The sequence below is a fragment of the Catharus ustulatus genome, chromosome 6 (assembly GCF_009819885.2).
Source record: "Catharus ustulatus isolate bCatUst1 chromosome 6, bCatUst1.pri.v2, whole genome shotgun sequence".
NCBI lineage: Eukaryota > Metazoa > Chordata > Aves > Passeriformes > Turdidae > Catharus > Catharus ustulatus.
In genome coordinates this window covers 18,296,936-18,307,747 of record NC_046226.1, presented here as the reverse complement: position 1 = coordinate 18,307,747, position 10,812 = coordinate 18,296,936, and the positions used below count along the sequence as shown (strand labels likewise).

Genomic DNA, 10,812 nt, shown 5'->3' with positions numbered 1-10,812 from the left:
TGCTGAACTTCCTTCTAAGGAATTCTTTTTTCCTACTGAGCACACTGTGGTTTTCTCCTTCAAGAAGGTTCCTGTGACTTACATGGCAAAAAAATAATGCACACACATGCCCATAAATATGGTTAAGTGATATTAAAATGATGAAAAGTGTTGAACAGTAACATAAATGCACTTTTTTATTAAATCTTTTTTATATTTTGGGGAACTACATTTTCACAAAAATATACAAAAGAATTTCTTTTTACAAATATTTACATTCAATATCAGAAAACAATGATAGCTACATATTTTAAACTTAAATTTGACAAATATAGTCTTGAATTCTGAAACTTAACACTCCAGGAAAGGTATTTTTAATTTTTTCTTAAATAAAGTACTCAAAGTTCATATTCAAATTTAAAAAAATCTTAATTAATGCAAAAATCTGACATTTTATATATATATATATACTTTAAATAAACATACAACGTTGTTACAGGAATTAGATGTTCATGGTGGAAACCAAAATGGAGTACACTTAAACCCGTAATCCTTATTACGGTAATATATGACCATACCTTTGGACTAGTTTAAAATACCTTTTTTTTCTTTTTTTTTTTTCTTGTTAAAGCAAGAGGGATTATCTGACACACTCCATAATGAAACAACAAATCTGAACAGACAACTGCATTTTAAGCTTAAAGAACTACAGTAAAGTATTTTTGTGAAGTGACCTGACAGGGGACTAGAGAGGAATGGAGAGGACGTGCTCTGGTGTTGCACAGAGCACTGCTGGACTGGGTTTCCAGATGAAAGACTGCAAAGAACATTATTTTTCTACAGAATTTCCCAATGCCTTCATTAGCTGTCCCTTGCAGAAATAGCTGCCACCATGAAGCTATTTTCCATGTGAGATGAGGAGACAAGAATTTGTAAGGGCAGCAGAAGACCAGGACCATCTCCATTGCTGCATTTCCACTGCCGTGCTGGGCTGTCACTGCACAGTGTTCAGCATGAGAAAAGCTTTTCCTCTGCTAAAAGCAGTGAACAAACAAACTACAAAACTAAAAGTGCATTTTTTTAAAAAAAGGAAGTAGTTCTAATGCATTTACTTAGTTTGTTATATTTTCAAGTTATCATTTTGGGCTTGAGTGTATTCTAATACGGAATTTTGCATTAAAAATGCTTTGACTTGCTTTGCAAATCCATAATGCAGCTTTTCCATTACTTTATGCTGTACACCCATAACTGAACTAAAATTCAGAAATGAAGCTAATGACCAGATACTGCTTAAAAAAAAAATCAAGCTATTTTGCACCTGAAACCACAACACCATGGTACATAGTAACAAGAAAAGGGAAAAACAGACCAGAAATTTATAAAGTACTACCCAACACCACCAACATTTCACAAAATACAGGAAACCATTTTTATTTCATGCAATGTGTGTCTGTGTTCATGCCTGGAGTTCCTTTAGAAAGGACATTTACTGGATTCCAAAAGAATACAGTATAGCACATGTCCTGGGTGCAACTGGTGGTTGAAAAAATAATGGTGTTATACTAGTACCACTTCCAGCTCCATTGCGTGGAAGATCCTCCCCCTTCTCCTCCACCTCAAGAATTTGCAGCTAAGGTAATAGAAAATTAATTTTCAGCAACAGAATGCTTGGGATTGGCTTTGCATTACAAATGATCACAATAACAGCAAAGTTGTGATTAAAGTTGGCCCTCTCAGCTGCTATATTGATAAAATAAACTTACTTGGTGGCTGGGAGTGGGGAGCTGGGAGCTGGAATAGAGACTTCTGTGGGAAGAAGGAAGAGTAGTAAGAGCCAAAGCTAATGACAGAATAATGGAGGATATTACAGGAACAAGTGTTTTTGTTTTCCCTAAAGGTTTACAATCCTGCAAAGGACTGAAACTAAAATACCCCTTTACTACAGCCCTTTTTCAGAACCCACCAATACAATGCTTGTTGCAATAGTTTACATTTTGTCCTTACGGCCTTGTCTTCTGACTCAGCCCACTAAGAGCAGCTGAAGGCAGTGCGAGCTTTATGAGCTCTGCAGCAGCCCACACAAGGGACAGTGCAATAGTTTCTTCATCTTAGAAAACAGGTAAAGCACAACTGGCCTTAATTTATCCTCTGGTTTGAAACACCCATTTTGTGGGGGCCACTTAGTAGTTAAGTGGATACAATCTGCTTTCCTTTACAGTGCGAGTCACATGGCTCTTCACATCACTAGAACAGACATGACCATACTTTGAGGGATATAATTAAAAACAAAAAACATTTGAGGTTTGTTTGTTTTGGTTTCTTACTGTTTTTTTAATAAGCTCTCACATGACATCTGTGCCCAAACTAAGCGAGATACATGCTGCTAAGGGCAAAATCACTTTGTAGGGTCTTGAAGGTATCCCACAAACAGCAAAAGAAACTAAGGAAACACCTATTTTGGCTTATGGAAGAGAAATCCAAACCTACCAAGCAATAGGAGCATCCTGCCTCTCGTGTCTCAGAATCAACTGCCCTCTAGCAGGTGGAGAAGGATCAGTCCAGCTGTTCATATATAAATTTTGTTTCTTACAAAGAGTTGCTATAAATAAAAGTCCAGTTCTCTAACCAGCATCTATAATGAGTTTGGATTGTTTTTTACCCAAAGTTTACCATAATTATTTCCTGGTTTAGTAATGGTTTACTATGGGATAAAATTAAGAACTTTATACTGATTTATTTTTACTCATATGTATTCATTGGATCTAATTACATTCCCCTGACTTCCTTTATGTTTGAAGGCCCATAGCATGGAACCGCTGAAGGAAAATTTGGCCCAAGTAGGATCTGAACTGCCCTCTGCAGATTCCTCTCACTGTCACACCTCGAGTCAAATGTAATAGAGCCCACAGCTTTCATGTCTGTCATCTTAAATGCTGTGAATGCCTGATAACAAAATCAAGAACTGCTGATTAGGAAAGAAATGAGAGGCAGTAATTGCAACAGTTTGGTTAGGAGGAGTTTTCTGAAGTACAATATTTCTTTGGTATAATATTTTTTATTTGAAGAACATTTTCAGAAGAGGCCTATTAAAACAATCCATTTTTGCTCTAGGTGGAAAGATAAGTAGCCTTTTAAAATACATCCTTTAACTCTTTTGCCTGAGCTCTCAGTACTACAGAGCACTTCTGTCTTTTATAACACTTTCTTTGTTTCACTGCATCCACTGCAGCTGTGGGTAACCTGCTGTTTTTGCTGCTGCACCTCAGCTCTAAACAGGCATCCCACAGGTATGGCAGTAGAGACAGCAGGGAGTGGGAATGGCTGCATCTTCCCAAAAACAGAGCAACCAAAGTTACCTACAGCTTTCCTTGAGCACTGTGCTGCTCTCTAGTCCTTACACTTGCCAAGCTACCACTGAATGCCTCCCACTTGAAACAACGTTTGCCACTCCTTTGCCTATTTTTGAGTGTTCCTTTCTCTGCTTTCCTTTCCTCTGCCTTTTCTCCATGTTTGCTTACTGGTTTCCTGTTACTGCTTCCTCCACACTTTGTCCCATAATTCCAAAAAGAAGAGGAAATTATAAGCCTTATAGAAATTAGAAGAATTGCCTACTCTCATCATGCTAAGACCTTTTGTTGTTTTGTTTTAAACAGAGGGATGGAGAACACATGTTCCATACTTTCTCTTCATTTCCAAAGAAGTAGTGAATTGGTTAGATTGCTGATCTCACAGTTAACATAAAAACAGATTAAGATATCAAAGTTTTGACTGGTTTGCTAATAGCAAACTGAGAAAAGGATGGTGTTTACTTGTTCTAGCATCAAATAGACTGGGAAAACCACCTAGTATTTCTTAGATGCAAATGATTTTGGCAAGGAAACCTATTGTGGCTTTTATGCATATTAGACACCTAAAACTATCCTATTTTTATTTCTAAAATGAGATATGCAGAGTTCAAGTCTGAAGTGAAAGTTAAGTGAAGAGCTGAAGCCAGGGCCAACAAAATAAATGGGCTTGGTGTAATTATCCAACAAGTAGTATGAAGAATGACAGCAGGCTTTGGCAAGCACATGGATCTATCCACATGAGCAGAAATCAAATGTTGCTAAAAATTTTAGAAAAACAGAGCAAAGAAGCATAAAAAACCAATCAGAACATAAAAGCACACATATTCAATGCAACTAGGGGTGTTTACATCACTGATGTGGCAATTCATTTTGTGATTTGCAGTCTTATTTCCCATTCTGTAGAGTCTAGAGGATGCTCCACTTTGTCCAAAACATTGACAAGATGACATCTGCCTATAGCTTATATTAACAGAATTTAAACCAAAACACTTTCAGGATTAAGGCTGATCACATCTCTGACACTGATAATGAAATAGGGAACATGTCACCTTGCCTAATTAAATGTCATATTTGAAGCCAAGATCCTTTGCTTGTGACACTCTGACACCTTGCCCAGCACATCCAGCCTGGGCTCTGGGCAGGATGCCAAGGCAGGGGAGGTGCTGCAGGGCCAGTGCTTGGGATGGCTCACAGGTGCTGGGTCTCTTGGCAAACAGTGGGGCTGAGGTGTTTCAGGCAGCAGCTGAGAGAACTGGATCATGGTTTTAAACTAAGCCACTCCTGAATGTTATCAAATTCCTGCTCTTGGTACTGAAGTCCTTTATTTTGGTCTTGTTTTAGACTGAGGAGATGTCTCACCTGCAGTGGACCTGCTAACCACAATTCCAGGTTAGCATTAAGCTGACTGGTAGAAGTTTCAGTTATGCTGAAATGAATCTTGCTAACACTGAAACCCTGATACAGAGCAAAGTCAGAAGTTGCTCTGAATGTGTGCTTTTCCTCACTTGTCAAAAAGTGAGAAAACAGCCTTAATTTTCTGAAATCCTATCCTTTGGTTTCACAGCATTTCTTACTTTCCCTAGCAAAATAAGAAAGTCTATATGCTGACTGCCTTCTTGAGATGAGATATTAAAAGACCCCAAAACAAACAGATTTCAAGTCTAAATGATTCCACGTATTTGGCTAATTTGCACTCTCTGACCTAATTCCCAATGGTGTTCCTTAGTTCCTGCAATATGGCAACTTTCAGTTCTAAATGTGTTTATTTTTTATATGTCCTTGCTCCTAGGAGCTGGATTTTCCTTAGTCTCTTTTTTCTAAGTATGCTTATTAGCTTTCAAGGGCATATTTGTTTTATTAAGTTAAATGTGATTTTATTTTTACTCAGTTCTCCAGTTAATTTCTTTTATTACCAAAAGTATTGCTGACTAAAGATCCCAAAGATGTATGTTTGCTGCTGACCAAAAAGAAGCTACAGTAAAAAATCATCCACTATGAGTGATTAAATTATACAAAGAACTTTTGCCTCCCCTTCTCTGGTGCTGTATAACCCCAGAAGAGGTTTTCTCCAGCTTCAGGCAAAGCTCTCCTGCTCCCAGTTCTCTCTGATGCTCTCAGATGAAAGGCTGTCACTAGTCCCTCCACATTCCAGCTTCTTCCCTGACCTATCCTACAGGGCTCTGTCATCCTCTAACTTCTCCATGGAGCATCCAGCCTCGAGTTCCCACTGTCTATCAGAACAGGCAGCCTGTTCCCATGTCCACATGCTTCAAGCATGGGTGGCAACAATTAGCAAGTTACTACAGTAGCATTTAATGTAAACAGCAAATGAGGCACAGTAACAAGCACCATCACAGACAAAAAGACCAAAAACACCATCGAGCTGCCAGCTTGGACCATGCTGACAGCCAGCTCTTCACTTCAGCAGAGAATCACAGCTACATTATGCTCCAAACTGCAACTGAGGCTCTGCTCACTCCTCTCCTCAACATTTGTGATCATTCCCAGCTGGCTGCCCCCATTTTACCTGGCAAACCAGAGCAGTTTCACCATGGAAAACACTGCTTGCCAATATGGGCTGCAAGAGGAGGAACAGTGCTGGCAGTTTAGTTTCTAAAGCGCTCCTCAGCTTCCAGCTCCCATCCCAGCCCTTTACAGTAGAGGTGAGGTTTGGAAGGGAGTGAAGAAGCAGGGAGACCTGGAGGCTGCAACCCTCAGCCCAGTCCCTCCCACCCCTTTTTGCTCATCCTCCAGCTCTGGTGTGGCCTTTGGGATCCCTTGGGGGAAAAGCACCAATGGACTTTTATCAGTGGAGAGGCACAGCATTAATGAAGGGGGTAGGGGGAGGGAGGAGAAGAGAAGAGGATCAGCAACAGGGATTCAAGGAACAAACCCTCTTGATCCACATACCTCCTTCACTGGGTGAAGGCTACAGAAGAGCTCACAGAGCCTAGGATTTTGTGGAGAAAACTCAGAGACAGAAAAATATGGACTTTGATCTGGCAGTCTGAGTAGGATAGACTATGAGCTCTTAACAGTCATCCATCTTGATCCAATGAAAGGCAACTTTAAAATGGAGGCAGGACAAATCTTCAAGCCCAAAAGTCCTGCACAGGTGTGTTTAATAAGGGATAGAATCACAGCCATAAAAGAGCACACTGCAAACCATTTCTCTAGTAAAGAGAAGATATAAACACCAGAGACTAATTTTCACATATAACAGACAGGAAACAAGGTTATGAGATACATCAGGTCTAATCACAACTCTCATATTCAATTTCCCTAACTCAAAAACATCACTAGCAAGAATGTACACCCTGTACACTCATGACCAAATCCTCAGAGTTTTTGCTCCTGTAGAATAGCAGCTGCATGATTGGCAGGACTTTGTTAAGAACCATCATGCTGAGAAACCTGATAACCGTTTAGTTCATCAACTTCTTTAAAATAAATATTTGTTATAGTTTGATATATAAAATATATTACCTAAGACAGTTGGGTAACTAGTTTTGTATAGCACATAACAAGGAGAGCACAAAAGTTTGGCTCTGTAACTTTTCTCGTCCTTCTCTTCTGCCTGCAAGCCCTCCCATTCCCTCTGTAACCAACACACACACAAGATGATTACAAGAAGAGATGAGGTTTATTTCTTTTTCATCTGGCTTAAGAAAATGCAAGAGATGAAAAATACTAAAGCCTCCTGACTGACCTAAACATGTGCCACTGCCAAAGCAATGCTGGCTCACACAGAAAGAGAGCTTTCTGTTCACAGCAGAATGCCACAATGAGAGCAGTGCAGATAATTAGTGATTTTCGATCCCTACTATATTGCATGAAAATTAACCGTCTGTAATGCTTCTCTATGACATGATTTAGACAAACAGCTGACAAAATCTTCCTAACTTGTACCCAAAACACAGCTTTGTTCAGGATTTTATTATCACTGAAATGTTTTCCCAACTTAGAATCTCAGTTGTGTTGCAGGATAGAATAAATACTCAAGCTGACAGCAGGTCCATTCAAAGAAGCAGATGATTGGACGTTTTTTACAATCAGAAGAGAAATCTGAATAGAGACATCTCCCAGCTAGTCCTAACTCTATTAAAAAGTTCAAATGTATAAAATATAATGCTCAGAAAGTTCTCTCTGAATCTCCCCTATGATGCTGAGAAAATAAAATCAATTCATATTGCTCTGAAATTCTATTTTTGCCACTGCTGACATCCCAAACTTTATCAACAAGAAGACTACAAAATCCTCACCCTGGTCTTCATTTCCAGCAGACAGGCTCACAGCCCAGTCAAGTAACACAGCAATAATTTCTCTTCCACTGAGAATACTTTTCTTCACAAGGCAAAAATTGGAGTTAGACTTTTAGGTAGTGGGCAAGGCACTCGCAAAGTGAGCAAATCTATTTTTGCTCACAGAACTAATTTAATGTTTAAGTGCAACAAAAACACTAAATTAGCCATGAAGATCATGCATATCCAACGGCTTTCACCAGACATGACTGTGACCCAGGCCTCTAAATACGGAAATATTTCAGTCATAAGGAATCAACTCTATTATTTCTGCTTCATCAGATATAATGTTTCCTTTTGACCAGCCATACAAATATAATTTCCTTTATAATAATTAAACATTTATTAAAATACTATATATTTAAGAGTTAATATATGGTCTCTTTCAGTAATAAAATATGGAATACTCTTTTTATCTATGCTATTTAGACCTCAAAACTTAAAGGAAAAACATTCATGCTGAAAATAGATCAATGTACAGCACTAGGTCAGAAATAGCATCTCTTGATTAAAACCCCAAGAACTTGCTGTGAAACTGTACATTGATTAACAATTCACTTTTTCCTTTCATCCACATATTTTGTTTTCAACATCTGGCAGTGAGTGGAATACAAACCCAGATTATCTGACACTGAAGCAAGCCTAGTAGCCTCCATGTGTTTGTGACAGTCCATCCTTCTGGCAGGTCCTGTCTTTCAGAGACAGATTGCTCCATGTCTTGGGTCATTTCTTACGCATGCAGGGCACAGCAGAATGTCACATTGCAATCCTGGGTATTTCATGCCTGGTACTTCATGCAGTTTCCTCTTTGCAAGTCTCCATGTCTCTCTCAATGAGGCATATGCACACACTTCCAGACAAATAAGCTGTGTTTTCAAGAAGATATTAAGTATGAGATATAGAAGACTACAGTGTTGTTAAAAGAAATGGCTGGCAGAGCCAAAATAAATTCCCATTAAAAGTATGAGGTTCTGAATATTCATGTGAGCATTTTAACTTATTAAATATTAGCTGTTTAGATTAACATTTGGGATATTTATTTGGTCATAAATATACTTTTCTCTATGTACAAACAGGAAAGCAAGCACACAGATAAAAGGCTGAAGGCTGAACTTGAGCTTTGCATTGTTGTGGTCTGTCCATGTCCAGTGGTGTGCAGATTCTGACAGCAATGGCAAGGACACCTACCTGCAGTCGTCCCCTCCAGCACTGACCACGTATCTGTCTCCACTTGTGAATCGAATGTTAGTTAAGTGGGCAGAGTGACCCAAAAATCGTTTGTGTTTTGCCTGAAAAAAACCCCAAACAACAGAATAAAAGTCTAAATATTCTGTACCCTCCTAAATCAAAACAGGCATGCTTGTTTTTATCTACCTTTTTAATGCATCACATATTTACAAGGTTCAAAAGTTATATAGGTTATCAAGTGTGCAAGATCTTCTGAAGAACTACTATTGAGCTGCAATGCAGATTAAACTGTCAGCCAATAAGAGAGCACTTGCATATTGGAAAGAATGATCAAGCTAACACAATTATATTAAATGCATCTTGTCACATGACTAACTTCCAAGTTTTGTGTAAAATTCCTCATACTGAAAAAAATATTCATTGCAATTGTGGGAGCAGTTTAACCCTGTGCAGTCTCAAATCTTGAAAATTAACAATGAAAACAAATTTTTAAAAATTATAAATTAAAATTATAAAAATCAGTGAACAATTTAACAGTGTTAGTGAAAAATCTGTGAACTCTTCATCCATGAAGATACACAAACAGGACTAAAATCACCAGCTATCTTCCTCATCTGTTGAATGGATCAGAGATGTGGAAATTTCTAAGGGCTTTGAGATTTTCATTAGGCAAGCATGCTAAAGCAGACTAGCAGACAATATCAACATCTGCAATAAGAGGTTATAGCAAGGGCTCTTGCACAAAATGGTGGGGAAACTCTGATGTGGAGCATGCGTATGGGACTATGGAGCTAAGGAGGTATTAAAAAGCTACAAATTTAGAGAAGAAAATATTTTCATCGTATATCTTATAGAGAAACAAGACAAGATCCTAATATCAACAGCATTTCTTATTGTAACCATGCAAAAACAAGTTCTTACAAATTTTTCAGGACATGGAAAGTCAAACAATTTGACCATGCCAAAATCATCGCCTGTTACGAGATTGATTCCCGAGTGAGAGACACAAGCACAGTTCACATCAGCTTTTTCAGCATGCCTGGACCAGATTCCAATTACTTCATCCCCTAGAACACTGCAACAGAAGACCAAGAAATTCTTTTGAAAACCACTGCAAAGACAAGAGTCAGGAAATAGAAAGCAGATCTCATATTCTTACTGGTTCTATAAAAATACAATGTTTACATTTTATTTTCACACATGCACACCTTATAAAGTTTTTATTCTGTAATTAATTTTTGAGCCATCCCATAATGGCCCCTGCAACTGATTCAGTGACAGAATTCCCAAAATAATGTGGCCCACAGCACTGTGAGAGAACCAGAGGTGAAATCAACAGTACTACTATAGTCCAGTGAGGTATTTGCAAAAAAAGAAAAACAAACAAAAAAAGAATAAAGAAAGGACAATTTGAAGTAGAACACCATAGCATAAGCCTTAGATGAACAAGCTTCAGCTTTTGAAAAATAAAAACTTTTATATTCTCTATTGCATATAACTATGTTCTGTTGATTCTGTAGTGTTTTCATATCAATCTAAAGATAAGTTTCTCTGAGTCCAGTGAAGAGTCTTCATTATAGTAAGACAGACAAAAATTTTCCCGCCCAGCCCTGAAAAATTAATTATTTTAAGAGTCCAGAAAATCTCCTTTGCAAGGCCTTGTAAAAGAGCTTTCATTCAGCTCGGCTCACAAGGTATAGGCATGCTTCCAGGAATGCAGAGAAACAAGAAATTTATCATTTGTCAGTAAGTGAATGATTTGGGAATTTTTCTGTGATTCTTTCCCCCCAATTCAGGGCACAGTACACTCACTACATGCAAAAAGGCATGATTACATCAGACATACTGATTTGGACCAGGAAATACCTGTTTCTTGGTTTTGTGTCCAAAAGGTGACAAAAACTGATTACCAAACAAAAAACAGAAATCTATCTAAATGAGCCTTGCAGAGCCCTCTAAAAGTTTATTGTTTTAGTTGTGTATTGCAGCAAATAGTC

The 10,812-nt window shown here is 38.2% G+C and overlaps 1 protein-coding gene across 3 annotated transcripts in view; it reads right to left on the bottom strand.

Moving 5' to 3' along the window:
* Positions 1–153: 153 nt before the first annotated feature.
* EML5 (EMAP like 5) overlaps positions 154–10,812 on the bottom strand; it is a 104,701-nt gene continuing 94,042 nt past the window's right edge. For all 3 annotated transcript variants that reach the window (XM_033061834.2, XM_033061835.1, XM_033061836.2), the window contains 3 exons: positions 9,737–9,890; positions 8,816–8,916; positions 154–8,493 (listed from right to left, as the gene is read on the bottom strand). In XM_033061834.2, coding sequence (XP_032917725.1) covers positions 8,457–8,493; positions 8,816–8,916; positions 9,737–9,890 — 292 coding nt within the window. In that variant the 3' untranslated portion in view covers positions 154–8,456. The remainder of the gene's footprint in view (positions 8,494–8,815; positions 8,917–9,736; positions 9,891–10,812) is intronic.